The sequence below is a fragment of the Delphinapterus leucas genome, chromosome X, assembly GCF_059928025.1.
Source record: "Delphinapterus leucas isolate spDelLeu-1000000601 "Yukka" chromosome X, BTC_Dleu_Yukka2, whole genome shotgun sequence".
Taxonomy (NCBI): domain Eukaryota; kingdom Metazoa; phylum Chordata; class Mammalia; order Artiodactyla; family Monodontidae; genus Delphinapterus; species Delphinapterus leucas.
Genome location: NC_143150.1, coordinates 57,825,933 through 57,850,160, shown reverse-complemented (window position 1 = coordinate 57,850,160; position 24,228 = coordinate 57,825,933). Strand labels below are relative to the sequence as shown.

Genomic DNA, 24,228 nt, shown 5'->3' with positions numbered 1-24,228 from the left:
TATCTTACTATGTTTGGGGTCTCCTTTTTGCAGGCTGCAGGTTCGTAGTTCCCATTGTTTTTGGTGTCCATCCCCAGTGGCTAAAGTTGTTTCAGTGGGTTGTGTAGGCTTTCTGGTGGAGGGGACTAGTGCCTGTGTTCTGGTGGATGAGGCTGGATCTTGTCTTTCTGGTGGGCATGTCCACGTCTGGTGGTGTGTGTTGGGGTATCTGTGGACTTATTATGTTTTTAGGCAGCCTCTCTGCTAATGGGTGTGGTTGTGTTCCTGTCTTGCTAGTTGTTTGGCATAGGGTGTCCATCACTGTAGCTTGCTGGTCGTTGCCTGAAGGTGGATGTTGGTTTTGAGATGGAGATCTCTGGGAGATTTTTGCCATTTGATATTATGTGGAGGTGGAAGGTCTCTTGTGGACCTGTGTCCTGAAGTTGGCTCTCCCACCTCAGAGGAACAGCACTGACTCCTGGCTACAGCACCAAGAGTGGTGTGGTCACAATTTTGAAAGGACGTTGTAGTGGATAAGGCAGTCTTGGCCCAAATCCCTACTCTGGAGCACATAGCCCTCCCCAGCTGCAGCAAATATCACTCTGGACTTTATTCTATAGACAGTGGTGGACCACTAAAATTTTTTAATGTGGGTGAGTGATGTGAAAATAATGCTATTCAAGAAAACATTACTGAGGAGTAATAGATTATGGGATGTACTGGAGGTGGGGTAGAATTAGAGCCTGGGAGATTACTTAAGAAGTTATTTAAGTAATCTAGCTAAGCAGGAATGTAGACCTATTAAAAAGTGATTGTGAAATTCTTAGTTCATTTTTACGGAATCAAGATACCCCTTTTAGTTTCGTAATGTATGAGTTTGTAGTAATGCTGTTTAAAATCTGCTGTGTTTGAAATTACTGGTAGCAGGAATTCTAACTAAAAAGTTAAATACACTTTGTCTATAAAATCTGATTATTTCATGTGGAAATTTTTGAAGTTCCTATGCTCTCAATTCAATTGCAACCAGCCAAAGGAAACCTTTTTTTAAATGTATCAGTCTTCCTGAGATACATGGCAGCTGTTAAAAAAAAAACCCCAGCACATATAACTAAATTAAGGCTCTGTTCCTTACAAACATAGAGAGTAATAACTTGTTAAAAAGTTGTGTAATTTGACAAAGTTGAAGGGGCTTCATTACTAGGATCACCAACAGGAAGAATGGTGGTATAGATCATGTTGAAATGATACCTTTAACTAGAGAAAGCCATTATTTATGACAATCTGTTTGCACAAATTACTACACTCTTAATGGAAACATGGTTTTCCAAAAAATATCAAAGACCTAGGAGAGTAACAAAGAAAAAGGCACAAATAAATTGAAATGAAAGGGAATAAGTAGAACATAGTTTGGAGAGCTGGAATCTGGCATGATGATTCTGTTCTTATTTATTGGTTCCAGACATAATATCTTATTCACAGGAACAAAAGCCATGGAATTTCACAAGACGCAAAAGATGGAGTTCCTTGTCTCATCATCAACATGGTGTAGTATTCCTAACATTTTGCTGGAACAATCTGTTCACATCTATCTCCCAGCTGTGTGTGTTTGTTTATCTCTAGCTATAGCAGTTTTGAGGTCAGACATTATTACCAAAATGTTTGGAATTCTGACTTAAAAAAGGTTATAAAAGAGATAAATTTCTTTAGGGTTTCTATTTCATTTGATCCATTTGAGTTAGTGTCCCCCTTTAGCAACCTCAAGCTATTGGTTGAAGCAGAAAAAGAATAGTTTGTATCTCTCTCTGAATTTATTGTTAATAGGACTGTGACAGAATTCGGGAAATCAGAAAGTATGTGCCACCTTATAAGGCATTCATTAACCCCCAGCTCTGTGAAGAATAATTTTTATTGTGTGTGTGTGTGTGTGTGTCCTCTATTAATGATCTGGCCTAGTTATTTAGTTTCAAATTATTTTTCTGTCACCCAAGCACTAACTAACTAGTGTCATAACTCGTGTATGATCAGATAAAGATGCTTTTGAGCAGGATGGATAGGAGTCAGAATTCTCCTTTGTAACTATCTATTTTACTGGGCTATAATGAAATATTGGATGCTTGTAGTTCAACTATGTCATCTTAGTATCTTAACTGAGGATAATATTCTCCACGGCAATTTTAGGGGAAAATCATGCCCACTGGATATTTTTTTAGTGTTGTATGGCAATACCTCATAATTCCCTAAACCCTGCCCATCTTGGCAATGATACTGCTCTCAGAAGAAAGGCAGCTCAATTTAAAGTAAAACTTCATATGTTGTGGAAGAATGCTTAACCATGTCAACACTCTGACAGCCAGATTTTTCTGGTCCTAGAAATTTAGAGAGTGTAGTTTTAATATGGAAATAACAATACCAAAATCTTTTATTATACTTGGTTATTAAAAATGTAATAGACTAGTATGTTTCAAAAATGACAAAGGTCTTGAGTTATCACACTGCATTTTATGGGGCAAAGTAATGTAAACTTTGAAAAATAATCTTGCAAGATACCTTGTGTCCTTTGAAGATTCAAGAATAAGAGCCAGGTTCTCATGGTACCTATTTACTGTGCCTTGTAACTCATATAGCAAATGTTCATGTTGTTGTTGGTTGTTTCAGGTAGCTCCAAGTAATTATACATTCTGATAGCTAATAGAGACATAGTTATCTATCTATCTATCTATACATATATATATATATTTCAAAACATGTAGGAACATATACATACAATTGAATATTATTATCAAAGTGGGCATAATTTAGACTTTCTTCTTTTGTCTATATTTCTCCAGAGTTTTAGAATTAATCTCTTTAAAGTTTTAGATTTAAAAGAATTAGCATTCACATTTATTAAAATATTATACAAATGGAAGCCTCTGAGATGTGACCATACATTTATTCATACGTTTGCATCAATACACCTATGGTTAACTTCATTTGCTTCTTAAATTGCAAATAGGACTAATTCTGTTGCAAAATTTTTCACATAATTATGTTTAATATAGCACATTTCTTTTCCTTCTAAAACTAAGATTTTGTATATGTCTAAGATTCTTGACATATACCTCTTCAGTAAGCATAAGCATAAGCTGATGATAAAGAATGGCACCATCATTCTTTATCGTCATTCTTTATTTAAAGAGTAAAACAAAACAAACACAGAAATATTGGCAGCTCCAGTGTTTGAGTGAGCCATCTCTTTCCCCACTTCTTATGTTTGTTGTCATGTCTTGGCAGGAAGGTCAGGCAGAATGTGATTGTGGAGAGAATGCAAAATAGTCCTACTACTAGAAAACCATGCACAATTACTAGTGTTGGGCAAGTAAAGTAGAGCTTTTTCTTCCTCCTGGCAGTGTCCCTCACAATACCCATTGGTTATTCTGCAGTCATTCACTGGGAACCACCAACTACCCACTACTATGTCAGGCACGAAGGAATGCAAAAAAGTTACGAATAATACAAAAAAAGAATAATACATAGTTTCTTCAAGTAAGGAGCTTGCAGCCTAGATAGGGGAGACATGATTAACATATAAAATTAATATATGACAAGTCAATAAATTGTTATCTTGGAAGTAATTATTCCATGTAGACTCATTGAAAGTTAATGGTGGATTGAACCTCATATTTTTAAGGACAATATTTTTAGAACAGTTTTAGGTTTATAATAAAGTTGAGAGGAAGGTATAGAGATTTCCCATATACCCCCTACATCCACAAATGCATACTCTCCCCTATTATCAATATCACTCAGCAGAATGGTACAATTGTTACTAAGGATGAACCTACGTTGACCCAACATTATAATCTGAAGTCTATAGTATACCTTAGAGTTCATTCTTTGTGTCGTGCATTCTGTGTGTTTGGACAAATGTATAATGACATATATGCATCATTATGATGTTACACAGTATTTTCAGTGCCTTAAAAATTCCGTGCTCTCCCTATTTGTCCCTGGACCCTGCCTCCCACCCTAGCTCCATCCCTGACAACCACTGATATTTTTATTGTTTCAGTAATTTTGCCTTTTTCAGAATGTCATATAGTTGGAATCATACAGTATATAACCTTTAGGACTGGCTTATTTCACTTAGTGATATGCATTTAAGGTTCCTCCATGTCTTTTCATGACTTGTTAACTCATTTTTTTTTAGTGCTAAATAATATTCCATTGCCTGGATGTACCACATTATATTTATCCATTTACCTATTGAAGGACATCATGACTGCTTCCATGAACCTCATTTTTAAGACAAGAATATTGATTCTGGGAGAGTGTAAAGTGACTCAGATAGGCATATAACTAGCTATAGATAAGTCCAGCTTTAATATCCAGACCTTCTGATTCCTCATACAGTATTTTTTACATCATAATTTGGGCCAGACAAGCACTCTTCTTGCAATTTTCTCAGGTATTTCCTGATGTTATATATTACACCTTGATTATCATAAATATGCAGATTATCTTAAAATGCAGGGTTTTCTGACCAATCAACGTTTCAAGATATTTTGCTGGATTTTTTGGGTTTTATTTAAGTAGTATATAAATATTTATGATGCAAATGTCATAATGTTGAATACAAATAACAAAGAATCATTTTAGTAGCTCTATGGGCAACAGATCATGGCAGTGTTTGAGAACTACTATCTAGAAGAGTGGAGAATCCATTTCATAGCTGATTCTCTGGCACTTATGGCAGATACAAGGGAAAACCAACTACTTACAAGCCATGAGTGGCAGTGATCTTCAAGAAGCCAATAACCTTTCTGGAAGGTGGTTTGTTATCAATGTTTAATATTCTCATAGTGGCAGTTTAATGCCTTTTAATGAACACAAAATACATTTGAATTGTCACTAGCTGCTACACAGAAGTTAGCACTGCAGCTTAATTTTAGACCAAAATAGATTTGTAATTTGAAGCTAAGTTCCTATTTATTTTATTTCTAAAGGAAAACGGGTAGGAAGTTTTCCTCCTGAATTTGCTATCTAAACAAAATATATTTTATTCAATCTAATTTTGAAATGTATTGCTGGTTTTCCACACAGGCAAAACTGGTTTTCCAAAAAGCAGCAGGAATACAAGTCTTATAGCTGCAGTGAGGAGAACAAATCATGTAGAGAAAATGAAATTCCACAAAAATCACTGATCACTTTTTTATATTAATATCCTTAGTGAGAAATCTTAAACTGTATCTTCCTAAACATCTTCTGATTTCCTGAAATGCATATTTCAAAAATACATTTAGTAAACTGAATTTCCTTTTCAATCTGGAATGTATCTGAAGGCAAATTATTTTTGTTATAAACTTGAACTTGGCTAGGTTTGTTTCTCTTTCTCTCCTATTAATTCTGTAAATGCTAATCTTTCTCATTTCTACTAATTGGTGATATCTGCTGCAGAGCAATACCAAATCATCTAAATGTAGGCCTCACTTCAGTTGATTACTGTTATTATTGATTTGCTAGTCAAAATTAAATTGAGCTAATGGATCACTATTTTTTTTCAGCTTTCTTCTAAGAATGTGACTTTTTTCTGTGACTGTCTGTTTCTATAAAGTTATAGTTCAGATGTTATATATTTTATTGTATAATATATATTTTTATTGGCACCATAGAGTCAAGCACATTTCAAAATAGAAATTAATTTTGGTTAACATGCTTGAAATGAAACTTAAATACTTTCTTTGAACAACTATGGGAGAAAAATAGCCACAAATTTGGTAGTATGCCAGAATTAATCATCTTTTTCTTCTTTTATATCCTTGTTATCAGTTTTGATTTATAAGAGATCACTGACTTGACCAAATATGTTTTCTTTTGCTCTGATAAAATGCACATAGCATAAACTTTACAATTGTAACAATACTGTTCAGTGGCATTTAGTACAATACATTCACATTGTTGTGTAACTATCATCAAAAATATGGAACATTCCACAAACTTGCATTTTATCCTTGTGCAGGGGCCATGGTAATTTTCTCTGTTTTGTTCTAATTTTAACATATGAGCTACTGAAGCTAACACCTAAATATGTTTTATAAAGTGTCAAAAATCTCTTTGAGACTAAGTAGAAAAAGTAAAATAAGTTGACTAGTGAAACAGTATTCAAACTCATTTTGGTATATGAACTGTTAGCTTTTAAGTATTTCTCTGGCTTATTGAATTTGATAGGTATCTGAAAGACCATATTTCATAGACTAGCAGGTAGGTTTCTTATCTGGTGGGCTGGTCTATTTGAAGAAATCCTGCACTTGAGGATAGAAGGGCTCTGGAAGGAGGCTGCTGTAACTGTTCTTAGATTCCTGCCTTCTTGAACTAACTAGTTATGGGGACAGCTACTCTTGTCCTAATGTCAGAAATTTGAGGTGTTTTGTCACCCTTAATCTATATCTAATGCATACCCTCTCCTAGACTTATGATGGGATTTGCTGGGTGTGCCATTGCTGGTTTGAAAATCAGACCAATGGGAGGTCAGGGCTGCAAGGACTTAGAAATTATCTTGAAAGGTCTACTGTATAATACTCTATAAAAATGCTCAAATAAGGTACCCAGGGATGTGTATAACTTACAAGAAGTTGTACATACCATTAGAAGAATTTTCATACCTCAAATTTTCATAAATAAGAAATGGCCTATTGAATGGTACCAACAACATAATTAATGATTGTCAGTGATTATGTATAAAAACCTGGAACATTTCTAATTTAAAAGGATATCACCAAAGACAAGTATAACTGATGATTACTCAACAAGATAGTAGTTAGCTTTGTGTAACCTGTGAAAAATCCTGATATATATCAATATATATTGAATAGGTATTCCATGAAAATGAGTTTCATTATTCAAAAAGTTTAGAAAATGTAGTGTGCTCTCTGCCTCTTTTGGAAAATCACAGTAAATATTAACATATTGTAAGCTTTGAAACTACCTGCATTAAAGAAGCCTGGAGCCAATGTACCTGAGTTTAAACCCCAACTTCAAGGTTTATTAGCTATGTGACATTAGATCTGTTTTTCAGTTTCTGTGATTGTTTCCTTATCTGAAAAATGGAAATAGTGTTGGTACTTCCCTCTGAAAGTTTCTGTGAATATTAAATAAATAAATATGTAAAGAACTTACAACAGTGTGTGGCATAAAGTACGGGCTATATGAAGTTTGTTATTTTCAACCCAGTGTTGTCTCAATTGCTCATGGAAATCCCTCATCCCTCGCCTCCCCTTTTTTAAAATTTATTTCGTATTTTTTTACAGCTTTATTGGAGTATAATTGCTTTACAATGGTGTGTTAGTTTCTGCTTTATAACACAGTGAATCAGTTATACATATACATATGTTCCAATATCTCTTCCCTCTTGCGTCTCCCTCCCTCCCACCCTCCCTATCCCACCCCTCTAGGTGGTCACAAAGCACCGAGCTGATCTCCCTGTGCTTTGCGGCTGCTTCCCACTAGCTATCTATTTTAAGTTTGGTAGTGTATATATGTCCATGCCACTCTCTCACTTTGTCACAGCTTATCCTTCCCCCGCCCCATATCCTTAAGTCCATTCTCTAGTAGGTCTGTGTCTTTATTCCTGTCTTACGCCTAGGTTCTTCATGACATTATTTTTTCTTAAATTCCATATATATGTGTTAGCATACGGTATTTGTCTTTCTCTTTCTGACTTACTTCACTCTGTATGACAGATTCTAGGTCCATCCACCTCATTACAAATAGCTCAATTTCATTTCTTTTTTATGAGTAACATTCCATTCTATATATGTGCCACATCTTCTTTATCCATTCATCCGATGATGGACACTTAGGTTGTTTCCATCTCTTGGCTATTGTAAATAGAGCTGCAACGAACATTGTGGTACATGCCTCTTTTTGAATTATGGTTTTCTCAGGGTATATGCCCAGTAGTAGGATTGCTGGGTCAAATGGTAGTTCTATTTGTAGTTTTTTAAGGAACCTCCATACTGTTCTCCATAGTGGCTGTACCAATTCACATTCCCACCAGCAGTGCAAGAGTGTTCCATTTTCTCCACACCCTCTCCAGCATTTATTGTTTCTAGATGTTTTGATGATGGCCATTCGGGCTGGTGTGAGATGATATTTCATTGTAGTATTGATTTGCATTTCTCTAATGATTAATGATGTTGAGCATTCTTTCGTGTGTTTCTTGGCAGTCTGTATATCTTCTTTGGAGAAATGTCTATTTAGGTCTTCTGCCCACTTTTGTATTGGGTTGTTTGTTTTTTTGTTATGAGCTGCAAGAGTTGCTTGTAAATCTTGGAGATTAATCCTTTGTCAGTTGCTTCATTTGCAAATAATTTCTCCCATTCTGAGGGTTGTCTTTTGGTCTTGTTTATGGTTTCCTTTGCTGTGCAAAAGCTTTGAAGTTTCATTAGGTCCCATTTGTTTATTTTTGTTTTTATTTCCATTTCTCTAGGAGGTGGACCAAAAAGGATCTTGCTGTGATTTATGTCATAGAGTGTTCTGCCTATGTTTTCCTCTAAGAGTTTGATACTTTCTGGCCTTACATTTAGGTCTTTAATCCATTTAGATCTAATTTTTGTGTACGGTGTTAGGATGTGATCTAATCTCATACTTTTACATGTACCTGTCCAGTTTCCCCAGCCCCACTTATTGAAGAGGCTGTCCTTTCTCCACTGTACATTGCTGCCTCCTTTTTCAAAGATAAGGTGACCATATGTGCGTGGATTTATCTCTGGGCTTTCTATGCTGTTCCATTGATCTATATTTCTGTTTTTGTGCCAGTACCATACTGTCTTGATTACTGTAGCTTTGTAGTATAGTCTGAGCAGGGAGCTTGATTCTTCCAGCTCCGTTTTTCATTCTCAAGATTGCTTTGGATATTCTGGGTCTTTCGTGTTTCCATAAAAATTGTGAAATTTTTTGTTCTAGTTCTGTGAAAAATGCCGGTGGTAGTTTGATAGGGATTGCACTGAACCTGTAGATTGCTTTGGGTAGTATAGTCATTTTCACAGTGTTGATTCTTCCAATCCAAGAACATGGTATATCTCTCCATCTATTTGTACCATCTTTAATTTCTTTCATCAGTGTCTTACAATTTTCTGCATAGAGGTATTTTGTCTCCTTAGGTAAGTTTATTCTGAGATATTTGATTCTTTTTGTTGCAATGGTAAATGGGAGTGTTTTCCTAATTTCATTTTCAGATTTTTCATCATTAGTGTATAGGAATGCCAGAGATTTCTGAGCATTAATTTTGTATCCTGCTATTTTACCAAATTCATTGATTAGCTCTAGTAGTTTTCTGGTAGCATCTTTAGGAATCTCTATGTATAGTATCATGTCATCTGCAAACAGTGACAGCTTTACTTCTTCTTTTCTGATTTGGATTCTTTTATTGCCTTTTCTTCTCTGATTGCTGTGGCTAAAACTTCCAAAGCTATGTAGAATAAGAGTGGTGAGAGTGGGAAACCTTGTCTTGTTCCTGACCGTATTGGAAATGCTTTCAGTTTTTCACTGTTGAGTACTATGATGGCTGTGGCTTTGTCATATATGGCCTTTATTGTATTGATGTAAGTTCCCTGTATGCCTACTTTCTGGAGGGTTTTTATCATAAATGGGTATTGAATTTTGTTGAAAGTTTTCTCTGCATCTATTGAGATGACCATATGGTTTTTTCTCCTTCAAGTTGTTAATATGGTGTATCAAATTGATTGATTTGCGTATATTGAAGAATCCTTGAATTACTGGAATAAACCCCACTTGATCATGTTGTATGATCCTTTTAATGTGCTGTTCGATTCTGTTTGCTAGTATTTTGTTGAGGATTTTTGCATCTATGTTCATCCGTCATATTGGCCTGTAGTTTGTTTGTGACATCCTTGTCTGGTTTTGGTATCAGGGTGATGGTGACCTCGTAGAATGAGTTTGGGAGTGTCCCTCCCTCTGCTATACTTTGGAAGAGTTTGAAAAGGATAGGTGTTAGCTCTACTCTAAATGTTTGATAGAATTCGCCTGTGAAGCCATCTCGTCCTGGGCTTTGGCTTGTTGGAAGATTTTTAATCACAGTTTCAATTTCACTGCTTGTGATTTGTCTGCTCATATTTTCTATTCCTTCCTGATTCAATCTTGGCAGGTTGTGCATTTCTAAGAATATTTCCATTTCTTCCAGGTTGTCCATTTTATTGGCATAGAGTTGATTGTAGTAATCTCTCATGATCTTTTGTATTTCTGCAGTGTCAGTTGTTACTTCTCCTTTTTCATTTCTATTTCTATTGATTTGCCTTCCTTTTTTTCTTGATGAGTGTGGGTAATGGTTTATCAATTTTGTTTATCTTCTCAAAGAACCAGCTTTTAGTTTTATTGATCTTTGCTATCGTTTCCTTCATTTATTTTTCATTTATTTCTGATGTGACATTTATGCTTTCTTTCCTTCTGCTAACTTTGGGGGTTCTTGTTCTTCTTTCTCTAATTGCTTTAGGTGCAAGGTTAGGTTTTTTATTCGAGATGTTTCCTGTTTCATGAGGTAGGATTGTATTGCTATAAACGTCCCCCTTAGAACTGCTTTTGCTGCATCCCATAGGTTTTGGGTCGTTGTGTCTCCATTGTCATTTGTTTCTAGGTATTTTTTTATTTCCTCTTTGATTTCTTCAGTGATCACTTCATTTTTAAGTAGTGTATAGTTTAGCCTCCATGTGTTTATATTTTTTAAAGATCTTTTCCTGGAATTGATATCTAGTCTCATAGCGTTGTGGTCGGAAAAGATACTTGATACAAGCTCAATTTTCTTAAATTTACCAAGGCTTGATTTGTGACCCAAGATATGATCTATCCTGGAGAATGTTCCATGAGCACTTGAGAAAAATGTGTATTCTGCTGTTTTTGGGTGGAATGTCCTATAAATATAAATTAAGTCCATCTTGTTTAATGTATCATTTAAAGCTTGTGTTTCCTTGTTTATTTTCATTTTGGATGATCTGTCCATTGGTGAAAGTGGGGTGTTAAAGTCCCCTATTATGAATGTATTACTGTCGATTTCCCCTTTTATGGCTGTTAGTATTTGCCTTATGTATTGAGGTGGTCCTACGTTAGATGCATAAATATTTACAATTGTTATATATTCTTCTTGGATCGATCCCTTGATCATTATGTAGTATCGTTCTTTGTCTCTTCTAATAGTTTTATTTTAAAGCCTATTTTGTCTGATATGAGAATTACTATGCCAGCTTTCTTTTGGTTTCCATTTGCATGGAATATCTTTTTCCATCCTCCCACTTTCAGTCTGTATGTGTCTCTAGGTCTGAAGTGGGTCTCTTGTAGACAGCATATATATGGTTCTTGTTTTTATATCCATTCAGCCAGTCTGTGTTTTGTTGGGAGCATTTAATCCATTTACATTTAAGGTAATTATCAATATGTATGTTCCTATTCCCATTTTCTTAATTATTTTGGGTTCGTTATTGTAGGTCTTTTCTTTCTCTTGTGTTTCTTGCCTTGAGAAACTTCTTTAGCATTTGTTGTGAAGCTGGCTTGGTGGTGCTGAACTCTCTCAGCTTTTGCTTGTCTGTAAAGGTTTTAATTTCTCCATCAAATCTGAATGCGATCTTTGCTGGGTAGAGTAATCTTGGTTGTAGGTTTTTCTCCTTCATCACTTTAAATATGTCCTGCCAGTCCCGTCTGGTTTGCAATGTTTCTGCTGAATGATCAGCTGTTAACCTTATGGGGATTCCCTTGTGTGCTATTTCTTGATTTTCCCTTGCTGCTTTTAATATGTTTTCTTTGTATTTAATTTTTGACAGTTTGATTAATATGTGTCTTGGTGTGTTTTTCCTTGGATTTATCCTGTATGGAACTCTCTGTGCTTCCTGGACTTGATTAATTATTTCCTTTCCCATTTTAAGGAAGTTTTCAACTATAATCTCATCATATATTTTCTCAGTCCCTTTATTTTTCTCTTCTTCTTCTGGAACCCCTATAATTCGAATGTTGGTGTGTTTAATGTTGTCCCAGAAGTCTCTGAGACTGTCCTCAGTTCTTTTCATTCTTTTTCCTTTATTCTGCTCTGCAGTAGTTATTTCCACTATTTTATCTTCCAGGTCACTTATCCGTTCTTCTGCCTCAGTTATTCTGGTATTGATCCCTTCTAGAGTGTTTTTAATTTCATTTATTTTGTTGTTCATTGTTGCTTGTTTCCTCTTTAGTTCTTCTAGGTCCTTGTTAAATGTTTCTTGCATTTTCTCTATTCTATTTCCATGAATTTGGATCATCTTTACTATCATTATTCTGAATTCTTTTTCAGGTAGGCTGCCTATTTCCTCTTCATTTGTTAGGTCTGGTGGGTTTTTATCTTGCCCCTTCATCTGCTGTGTGTTTTACTGTCTTCTCATTTTGCTTATCTTACTGTGTTTGGGGTCTCCTTTTTGCAGGCTGCAGGTTCGTAGCTCCCGTTGTTTTTGGTGTTCATCCCCAGTGGCTAAAGTTGTTTCAGTGGGTTGTGTAGGCTTTCTGGTGGATGGGACTACTGCCTGTGTTCTGGTGGATGAGGCTGGATCTTGTCTTTCTGGTGGGCACGTCCACGTCTGGTAGTGTGTTTTGGGGTATCTGTGGACTTATCATGATTTTAGGCAGCCTCTCTGCTAATGGGTGAGATTGTGTTCCTATCTTGCTAGTTGTTTGGCATAGGGTGTCCAGTACTGTGGCTTGCTTGTCGTTGAGTGAAGCTGGGTGTTGGTTTTGAGATGAAGATCTCTGAGAGATTTTTGCCATTTGATATTACGTGCAGCTGGGAGGTCTCTTGTGGACCAGTGTCCTGAAGATAGCTCTCCCACCTCAGAGGCACAGCACTGACTCCTGTCTGCAGCACTAAGTGCCTTCCATCCTCATGGCTCAGAATAAATGGGAGAAAAAGGAGAAAGAAAGAAAAAGGATAAAATAAAATAAAATAAGGTAAAATAAAATAAAGTTATTAAAATAAAAAAGTAATTTTTAAAAATTTTTTATAAAACTTAACAAACAAACAAAACAACACCAAAAAACGGACGGATAGAATCTTAGGACAAATGGTGAAAGCAAAGCTATACAGACAAAATGTCACACAGAAGCTTACACATGCACACTCACAAAAAGAGGAAAAGAGGAAAAAATAATAAATAGTGCTCTCAAAGTCCACCTCTTCAATTTGGGATGATTCATTGTCTATTTAGTTATTCCACAGATGCAGGGTACATCAAGTTAATTGTGGAGGTTTAATCTGCTGCTCCTGAGGCTGCTGGGAGAGATTTCCCTTTCTCTTCTTTGTTCTCACAGCTCCCAGGGGCTCAGCTTTGGATTTGGCTCCACCTCTGCATGTAGGTCACTGGAGGGCGTCTGTTTTTCGCTCAGACAGGACAGGGTTAAAGGAGCCGCTGATTCGTGGTCTCTGGCTCACTCCGGCTGGGTGGAGGGAAGGGTACGGAGTGTGGGGTGAGCCTGTGACAGCAGAGGCCGGCGTGACGTTGCACCAGCCTGAGGTGCACCATGCTTTCTCCCAGGGAAGTTGTCCCTGGATCCCGGGACCCTGGCAGTGGCGGGCTCCACAGGCTCCCCAGAAGGGAGGTGTGGAGAGTGACCTGTGCTCGCACACAGGCTTCTTGTTGGTGGCAGCAGCAGCCTTAGCATCTCATGCCCATCTCTGTGGTCCTCACTGTTAGCCATGGCTCGCGCCCGTCTCTGGAGCTCCTTTAAGCTGCACTCTAAATCCTCTCTCCACTCTCACCAGGAAACAAAGAGGGAAGAAAATGTCTCTTGCCTCTTTGGCAGTTCCAGACTTTTTCCCGGACTCTGTCCCGGCTAGCTGTGGTGCAATAACCCCTTCAGGCTGTGTTCACGCCGCCAGTTCTCTCCCTGCGCTCTGACCCCCCGTCCCGGCGGGTGAGCAGACAAGCCTTTCAGGCTGGTGAGTGCAGGTCGGCACCGATCCTCTGTGCGGGAATCTCCGCTTCTCCCTCCGCACCTGTGGCTGTGCTCTCCTCCGCGGCTCCAAAAGTCCCCCCCTCCGCCACCCGCAGTCTCTGCCCATGAAGAGGCTTCTAGTGTGTGGAAACCTTTCCTCCTTCACGGCTCTCTCCCACTGGTGCAGTTCCCGTCCCTATTCTTTTGTCTCTGTTTATTTTGCCCTACCCAGGTACGTGGGGAGTTTCTTGCCTTTTGGGAGGTCTGAGGTCTTCTGCCAGCTTTCAGTAGGTGTTCTGTAGGAGTTGTTCCATGTGTAGATGTATTTCTGGTGTATCTTTGGGGAGGAAGGTGATCTCCGTGTCTTACTCTTCTGCCATCTTCCCCCTCTCCCCTTTTTTTAAAAACAGTTCTCTTTTAACATTTTATGAAACAAACAGGCAATTGGAAAATAATTTGGAAGATGTTGATATAGGTTCAATAGGATGTTTCTTTCTTGCTTTTAATCTTTTAACATTAGATATAATTGGAACATTTGAAGAGATTATTAGACTTTCAAAGACATTTTAAAATGCCTTTTATGCATTTTCAGAAACGTCTACAGGAAAATAAACAGTTGCTTAGCAACCTGGAATTTTGTTCTAAACTGCTTTTCTTTTTTGGAAGGATATTATTAATGCAACACTTCGTTAATTTAATTAAATGCTATTTTTAATATATAAAACCATGTTGCAGTGAACTGACCCACCATTTCATTTAATTGTAAACCTCAAGATTTGATTACTCATAGTTCTCCTTTAGTTAATTTACTTATTCACAGTTTTGACAGAAAAGCTTTCAAACTAATATGAAGAGATAGGCACAGTATAACCAATTAGGAAACTATAAAATTGCCTTAATTTTTGTTCAATCACTGCTGCAAATCCAAATTCACATTTTTCCCCTTGTACATTTTTCTACGCAGCATGGGTTTTTTTCCCCACTGCACTTCTAGGTTGAGGACTATAGATCACATAAATTTATAAGTCTAATGCTTGTTTACTAGTGAGAAAGGAGTCCAAGAAAAATTTTGCTTTAGAGCATGCATGGATAACATCTATACAAAACCAGAAGTATGACAAAACTATACAGTACAAAGTAAATCTAGTCAGAATTATTGCTTCATAAAGGACTGTAAAGACCACTTAGTCCAACCCTTTCATTTTTCATATTGAGTAATCTGAATCCTTGAGAAATTATATGACATGATTTTTCCCTTGTTCTGGTCAGTGACTTATAATGCCTCTCTTCAAACCCATTTAGAGAGTTTTAAAGAAATTAAAATCAAGATTAAGAAGGTGGGATTTAGTGGACAAAGCACTAAGGGTACATGTCAGGAGACATGAGTTCTCATCCTAGCTCTACTGTCTGTGTTGTATTAAGTCCCTCACGTTTCCTCTCTAGGATTCAGTTTTTCATTTGTAAAATGGAGGGGTTAGTTTAGATATTCATTAAAGTTCTTGTGACTCTTAAGAACTATTTTCACCACTCTAAGTCTGAATTTGGAACTTGTATACTTATCAACAATAATAATAATCAATCACACACACGTGTGTGCACATGTGCATACACATGAAATTATGATATGTTGGACACTTTCATACTGTTATATTGAATTTTAGATTAGGAAGTAAATGTAAATGATCATAAAGGCTGTACATTATGACTTGGTCAATAATTATAGTGACTAGACATGAGCCAATTATGAAAGTAGGTGAACAAAACTGAAAGGTGCTGAGGTTACAGAAGTAAATGTGCAAGTATCAGAAAATGCAAAAGGTGAATATTTTCCCAGTAACACTGAGTCTCTGCCTTGACAAATTATTTTCAATCAGTTACATATATATAATTTGAACAAAATGTAAAAGTTATCATTTTCAAACTCAGTCACTGAAAAAGACAACTTTTATGCTTCTAGATGTTTATATAGATATTTACCTATAATTATAGCATTTTCATTTTTAAAGGCATGTTTCATTCTCATTAAGCTTACCATTTTCTACTGGTATAATGCGAGCTGAAATTCTGGTTCCCAAGTAAAATATAACTCAGCAGCTCCTGAATCAGCTTGTTCTTTGTATATGTTATTCCAGGGCTGCATTTTGAGAACTTGGTGCCAGGAGCTAATTTGCTGTCTGAAATCCATCATTGTTACACTGAGCCACATCCTGAGGTTAAGAATTTAACTGAACAGGGCTTCCCTGGTGGGGCAGTGGTTGAGAGTCCACCTGCCGATGCAGGGGACGCGGGTTCATGCCCCGATCCGGGAAGATCCCACATGCCGTGGAGCAGCTGGGCCCGTGAGCCATGGCCACTGAGCCTGCACATCCGGAGCCTGTGCTCCACAACAGGAGAGGCCACAATGGTGAGAGGCCCACGTACCACAAAAAAAAAAAAAAGAATTTAACTGAACAGTTGAATAAAAGGATAAATTGCTAATAAAATATCAAATAAACCATAACATCTTTTCCATTGCTTTCCATGTGTTTGATTATGGTTTTCCCCAAAGACAGATATTCAGATGCTGTACTGAAGACTCAACAAATAGGATTTAAGATTTCATAAGTTTAAAGTCAATGCAATATGGACCATGAGGCAATATAAAACATGAGTTAGAGGCTAGGCCTCTAAACTTCAAATCAAATGTAAGGAGATATAAAAATATAAGTAATAATATGAGATTGTATGTGATAAGGGAATCATATCCCTTTAGAGATTTTCATTAATTCATGTTTGAACTACTTCAGTACTTAAACAAATACATCTAGATCCCATCAGGAAACTTGTGTTTTGGTCCATATTTTCCCCTAAATAACTTATCTATGACATGTCATTGTGAGACTATTTCCTCATCTTCAAAATGAAGAGATTGAACTAGATGTCTCCTAAATATCTTTGTAGTGCTATTATATTATGATTCTTTACCACCTTAAAGTTACTTTCTGAATTTGCTCACTGATTTTTTCTTCACTGATATCATACAGATATCATTTGCTTGAAAGAATGCATAGATATTAGAACTTACCACCTTTTTATGAATTAAAAATATGAGGAGACTCTTGCTCATTAATTCTTAGTGTCATTGTGTGAGACACACATTTTACCTGGAATTTCTTGTCTATATTTTGTCAACTTTTATTTTTCACAGCACAAGAATGCATACATTGTTCACAAAAATCCACTATTTTTACTACCAATAATGGAACAACTAGTAATTCAATAATTATTAGAGTCAAGATCCAGTTCTGAATTGCTAGTCAGGGGAGATGATATAAATTTTGGAAACTTTTCCTGATACATTTTCATTTTGGGGGCACTCGTCCCTAGCAGTCCTAAGCAGGATCCCTTTGTTTAAATCGTTGCCATCATATTTTCTGCCCAGAGTTACCCTAGGATTTTGGGCAGGCCAATTTGAGTGATTGTAATTCAGTAATGCTAAATATGGCAAGAAAATCTCTGGGACTATCTAGAAAATGTGCAAATGTATACCATCATTTCAGATATTAAAGTAATTTCCTTTCAGATACTTTCTTTGCCATGATTCATAGACAAGCTAGTGTGGTGAAAACTTTGCTTCATTTTGTGTTTTCCATGTATTGTAAAAAGTGCAGAGTGGCAAAGCAGAATCTCAGTGATTCCACCAAACATAGACAGTTAGATGTTCTAGGCTGTACTTACTTCCCCTTACACCTTTGATGAGGATTCACCCTGCCCCTTAGAATCAGATTTTGCTAATAATAGTAGTTATATTTCCTTTTTCGTTTAGTTGGGGTATAGTTGCTTTACAATGTTGTGCTAGATTCTGCTACACAGCGAAGTGAACCAGCCATATGTATACACATATACCCTTCTTTTTGGATTTCCTTCCCATTTAGGTCACCACAGAGCACTGAGCAGAGTTCCCTGTGCTATACAGCGGGTCCTCATTAGTTATCTATTTTATACCTAGTGGTGTATATATGTCAATCCCAATCTCCCAATTCACCCCACCCCTCCTTAACACCCTGGTCCACATGTTTGTTCTCTACATCTATGTCTCTATTTCTGCTTTGCAAGTAGGTTCATCTGTACCATTTTCATCTATACCACTCATTTGTACCATTCCACATATGTGTTTATATACAATATTTGTTTTTCTCTTTCTGGCTTACTTCACTCTGTATGACAGTCTCTAGGTCCATTCACGTCCTACAAATGACTCAATTTCGCTCCTTTTAATGGCTGAGTAATATTCCACTGTATATATGTACCACATCTTCTTTATCCATTCATCTGTTGGTGGACATTTAGGTTGCTTCCATGTTCTGGGTATTGTAAATAGTGCTGCAGTGAACATTGGGGTGTGTGTGTCTTTTTGAATTATGGTTTTCTCAGGGTATATCCCAGTAATGGTATTGCTGGGTCATATGGTAGTTCTATTTTTACTTTTTTAAGGAACCTCCACTCTTTTGCAACAACCAATACATGCCTTCTTTTCTTTGATTTGCATTTGCAGGGGAGAATGATTTCACTGAATTCTAAAATACTGTTTTAAATCTGCCAGAGTTTTTTTTTTTTTTTTTTTTTTTTTGGCCCATGGTACCAGTGCACCAGTAGATGGTTAGGGATTTCAATACTATTTAAAAATAATTTAGTTGAATTCACTAGACGTCTTGAAGGGCATTAGTGGAGTACAGATTGATCTATTTTTAGTACCAATTTCCGGTTATATTTCTATGGTTTTGCTGGATATAGACTTCCTAGGAGGAAGAATTTCAAACTTATGCACTCATATCTATCTTTGGGTTTTTTATTCCTACCTCTTTGTACCATTATATAGAGTTTTAAAAATTGCCTTATATTAATACAAAAGAATGTAATTATACTACAAGGGCTGGCACACTTTCAGAGGTGGCCTGCCATGTTTTCATTTATTTGGTCCCTCAGTATATAAGAAGGAGGTCAGTAAAAGGGTATAAAGACAACTTTGTGTTTCCTCCCCTTAATTCTTCTTTCTAAGGTAACTCTCATAAGGAAGGTAGCCCATTCTTTAGTAGAAGTGCTAGCAAGGATATTCACTAGAAAGTTTTTCCTTCTAGCATTTCAGAGTGCTTCCTCCGACAATGTTGTTTTAGATGGATTTTAGTGCATGGTGAGCTCTGTCTAAAACAACTGTCCAGAGCTCTTAATAGACACCAGAACACATTAGCAAGAGTTTTGAAATTTCTCAGACAATTTTCACATTATGCTGTTTGTTTTCTCTGTGCTGTTTTCAATTGGGAATCAGACCCATATTTAATGCTTTTTCAGATGTTCAAACTGTCCATTGTAAGAAGTTATTACAGGAGTTGAAAATTACTTTGTTAAAGAATATTATTCATAAATTAGACTTGGGCTTACTTTTGGCTTGTGCTGTGCAGCATAGGCCTGTTAAAGAAATGTATCCAGTCTTCAATTACATTAAGAAATGGCCCCTGTTTTAAAAGGAATGGTTATGGTTTTAGGTATAACAGCTGCAACAATGGCTGAGGCGATGAAGCTGCAGAAGATGAAGCTTATGGCTATGAACACTCTTCAGGGAAATGGAAGCCAAAATGGGACTGAATCAGAGCCTGATGATCTTAATTCTAATACAGGTGAGTGTCTTCAGGAATCCAAAGCAGGTGACTCTCATTGCTTTATTCTGGGAAGGGAGAGAGGAGGGCTGAGGGGAGAGGAAAGAATAATATGTATACTTTGATTATCAGCAGTTAGTACAAAAGGAGGCTTAACCCTACCTCTAACTTGTACATTGAAATTAGAAAACTATTATGGGTCAGAATCCCATTTCAGGAAACATTGATTTATCTCCATTGTTTTGTTGTGGTGGGGTTAAATTCTAATTTTTATAGTGCTAACTATTGCACCTTTTGATTGCTAAAAGCTGCCTCCTTCAATTTCACCTCAGCCTTCTTAATTTTTCTCTAAATAATTTGCCACTGAAATGCAGTTCTGAGAATCCACCTTTGCTTCAAACTGGAGTACCACCTCCTTAGATAAGTGAGGGTGCTGGGAGACTTGAGGAATTATTGGCAGGGGCTAAAGATGTAGAACAAGAAGAAACAAAGAAAAAGAGATGGAAAAAGGGGAGAAAAGAGAAAGATGCCTGTGGAATGGAATGTCCCCTCCTTTCTTAGTAACTGTTTTTTTTCCTTGACCCTGTGATAACTGTACCTTGACTTGATCATAAGATCACCCCTGAGATCTCTTTTGGAAGTAAGTGGGATTATAACTATCAACATACATGAATGGATAAATAAATAAATAAAATATAATTTTAGTGGGGAATAATAAGGGGCAACCTAGGATGGTCTTAGGAGCCACAGGCTTCCAATCTGCGTTTGCAGTTAAATTCAATATAATGTGATAGGTAGATAAGTAGCAGCCTTTTCTCTCTTCTTTTCAGCTTCTAGAATTTCAAGCATGGTAAGTCTTTATTTTGGAGGGAAAAGGAGAGAGGAATTAAAGAGGGATATTATTGAGTTAAATCAGTATGATAGACTCATTTAAAGCTGAAGTTTTCGTGGTGAATTATAGAGTGAGAATGGTCTTCAACCAGTGCTCACAATGGGGAATAAATGGAAACATGCTCAGTTTTACATTGTATAAGTTTGAGGTGTACAAAGTGTTGATTTGATACACTTATACATTACAATATGATTATCACAACCATGTTAACTAACACCTCTATCATGTCATAATTATCATTTCTTTTGTGTAGTGAGAAATTTTAAGATTGTATCTCTTAGCAACTTTCAGGTATTTAATGGAGTATCATTAACGCTAATAACAATGTTGTACATTACATCCCCCAAATTTATTCATCTTCTATCTCTCATGTTAACTCATTTATTTCTTACCAAATTTTTGGAAAAAAGGGAAATTTTAATATTCCAATTTTTTCAGATTGGGAAACAGAGGAACAGAGTGTTTTGGCTTTGCCCATAATCGCAAAGCTAGTAAGTGGCAGAGCTAAGTTTCAATCCCATATATGGTTAAGTCCAAAATGTTTAATCTTTTCACATTCTTCCTCCACTTCAATGTTGTTTTGCAACAGGAATTTTTTTTAATTTATGTTCATTTTTGGCTGTGTTGTGTCTTCATTGTTATGCATGGACTTTCTCTAGTTGTGGTGAGCAGGGGCTACTCTTCAGTGCGGTGTGCAGGTTTCTCATTGTGGTGTCTTCTCTTGTTGTGTAGCACCGGCTCTAGGCATGTGGGCTTCAGTAGTTGTGGCACCCTGGCTCAGTAGTTGTGGCTCATGGGCTCTAGAGCATAGACTCAGTAGTTGTGGCACATGATCTTAGTTGCTCCTCAGCAGGTGGGATCTTCCTGGACCAGGGCTCGAACCCATGTCCCCTGCATTGGCATGAGGATTCTTAACGACTGGGCCACCAGGGAAACCCAGGAATTTTATTTTATTTAACCTCTGGAATAAAGTTGTTTTTACGATGAGGATACAGTAATAAACTTATGATCAATTTCCTAGTCTTAACGCCTCTCTTAACTGATACTGGCTTTAAAATTTTTTGGTGTCTCGGAAGTGACCAACATTTTACAGGAAGCCACTTGCAAATAAAAAGAATTTTTTTACCAATAAAAATTAGTAGGATCTCAAGGAATAACTTCTGTCATGTTTTTCTCAGGTATACCAGTTTCTGAAAAAGACTTTCTATAAAACTTCTATGTTGTTCCTTTATAACAAGACAACAAAAAATATTTTGAGAGCTATACTGGTTACCTAATTTCTAACTTAGTAAATGGTTAATTTTCCTGGTTAACTGTAAGCTGACTTAACTCCAGGTATCCATCTTTGTGAAAAAAGAAAGTAGTAGGTTTCCATCTACGTATGTTATACTTGATGTTATAGAAATGGAATTAGAGTAGTCACTGTGCTTGACTTTAAATGTAAATGGATTAAACTCACCAATTAAAATGCACTGAATGGATGAATGGATAAAAAAATAAGATCCAGCAATATGATTTGGTCGAAAGTGAAGTGATGGAAAAAGATATACCATGCAAATGGTAACCAAAATAAAGTGAAAGTGGCTATAGTTATATCAGAAAAAATGGACTTTAAGTCTTAAACTATTTTTAGAAATGAAGGTCATTATATAATTATAAAAGGGTCAATTCAATAGGAAGATATAACGTTTATAAATATATGTGTACCCAGTAGCAGAACACTTAAATGTATAAAGAAAACATTGACAGATCTGAAGGCAGAAATTGACAGCAATACAATAATAGTAGGGGAATTCAATATCCCACTTACAATAATGGACACAACATCCAGACAGAAAAGCAATAAAGAAAAATCTTACTTGAACAACACTATAAACCAAATGGACATAACAGAAACTTACAGAAATTTCTACCTAACAGCAGAAGAATACACATTCTTTTCAAGCACACATAGAACATTTTTCTGGATATATCCCATGTTAGGTCACAAACCAAGTCTTGACAAATTTATGAAGATTAAAATTATACCAAGTATCTTTTCCAACCACAGTGAAATAAAACTAGAAATCAATGACAGCAAGAAAATGGAAAAATTTATAAATATGTGGAAAATAAACAATACTCTCTTGAGCAACCATTGAGGAAAATCAAGAGAGGAAATCAAAAGAACATTTAAAAAGTATCTGGAGAGAAATAAAAATGAAAATAAAACATACCGAAACTATGGAATGCAGCAAAAGTAGTACTAAGAGGGAAGTTTATATTTTAAATTACAAAGTATCAAATAAACAATCTAATTTTACACCTCAAGGAACTAGAAAAAGAACAAACCAAGTCAAAAGTTAGCAGAAGGGGGCTTCCCTGGTGGCGCAGTGGTTGAGAGTCCGCCTGCTGATGCAGGGGACATGGGTTCGTGTCCCAGTCCGGGAGGATCCCACATGCCGCAGAGCATCTGGGCCTGTGAGCCATGACCGCTGAGCCTGTGCGTCCGGAGCCTGTGCTCCACAACGGGAGAGGCCACGAAAGTGAGAGGCCCGCATACCGCAAAAAAAAAAAAAAAGAAAAAAGTTAGCAGAAGGAAATAATAAATAAATTTAAATAAATTAATAATAAATCAAGTGGAGGATTAGAAAGCAATAGAAAAAAAATCAACACAACTAAGGTTGGTTTTTTTTGAAAAGATAAAATCAACAAAACCTTAATTAAACAAAGATAAAAGAGAGAAGACTTAGATAAATAAAATCGGGAATAAAAGAGCAGGCATTTAAATGGTACCTCAGTAATATAAAGGATCACACAGGACTAATAAGCACAATTATACATGAACAGACTGGATAACCTAGAGGAAGCTGATAAATTCCTAGAAATATACAAACTCCAAACTACAAAAACTCAATCAAGAAGAAATAGAAACATGGATAAATCAATTACTATTAACAAAGTTGAATCAGTAATCAAAAACCTCCCAACCAAAAAAACAAAAACAAGAAACAAAAAAGCCACCACCACCACCACCAACAACCCAGCTCCAGATGGTTTCTCTGTTGAATTTTACCAATGTCTAAAAAATTAACTCCAATCTTTTTCAAACTCTTCCAAAAATTGAATGAGAGGGAATACTCCCAAACTCATTTTACAAGCCCAGCATTACACTGATAATAATTCCAGATAAAGACGCTACAAGAAAAAAATTAAAGGTCAATATTACTGATGAGTATAGAGGCATAAATTCTCAATAAAATACTAGCAAACCAATTTTAACAGCACATTAAAAGGATCATACACCATGACCAAGAGGGATTTATCCCTGGGATGCAATGTTGGTTTAACATATGCAAATAATCAGTGTGATACAAAAAAATTAAATGAAAGAATAAAACCACACGATTATCTTAATGGGCAAAGAAAAAGCACTTGACAAAGTTCAACATACATTTATGATTAAAACTCAACGAAAAGGTGTAAAAGAAAATTAACTCACAGCTTATAGACCATATATGAAAAGCCCACAGCCAACATCATAATCAATGGAGAAAAACATAAAGCTTTCCCTTTGTACCTTTCTGGTACAAAACAAGGATGCCCACTCTCAACACCTGCTCAACATATTACTGGAAGTCCTAGCCAGAGCAATTAGGTAAGTAAAAAGAATAAAAAGCACCCAAATCTGAAAGGAAGAAGTAAAGTTATTTCTATTTGCAGATGGCCTGATCATATATGTAGAAAACTCAACAATGACAATAAAACAATTAGAACTAAAAAATGAATTCAGTAAAGATGCAGTAT

At 36.3% G+C, this 24,228-nt stretch overlaps 1 protein-coding gene and 1 non-coding gene across 2 annotated transcripts in view; one reads left to right on the top strand and one right to left on the bottom strand.

Moving 5' to 3' along the window:
* Positions 1 to 19,906, top strand: part of LOC149744253 (dachshund homolog 2-like) — a 401,383-nt gene extending 381,477 nt beyond the window's left edge. Inside the window, exon 4 of the mRNA XM_089904300.1 lies at positions 19,440 to 19,906. Within this exon, the coding sequence (XP_089760426.1) occupies positions 19,440 to 19,675 (236 nt within the window). The 3' untranslated portion in view covers positions 19,676 to 19,906. The remainder of the gene's footprint in view (positions 1 to 19,439) is intronic.
* On the bottom strand, positions 5,933 to 6,039 carry LOC115802637 (U6 spliceosomal RNA). Its single transcript, XR_004023142.2, has one exon. It is a non-coding gene; the product is annotated as a U6 spliceosomal RNA (small nuclear RNA).
* Positions 19,907 to 24,228: the final 4,322 nt, after the last annotated feature.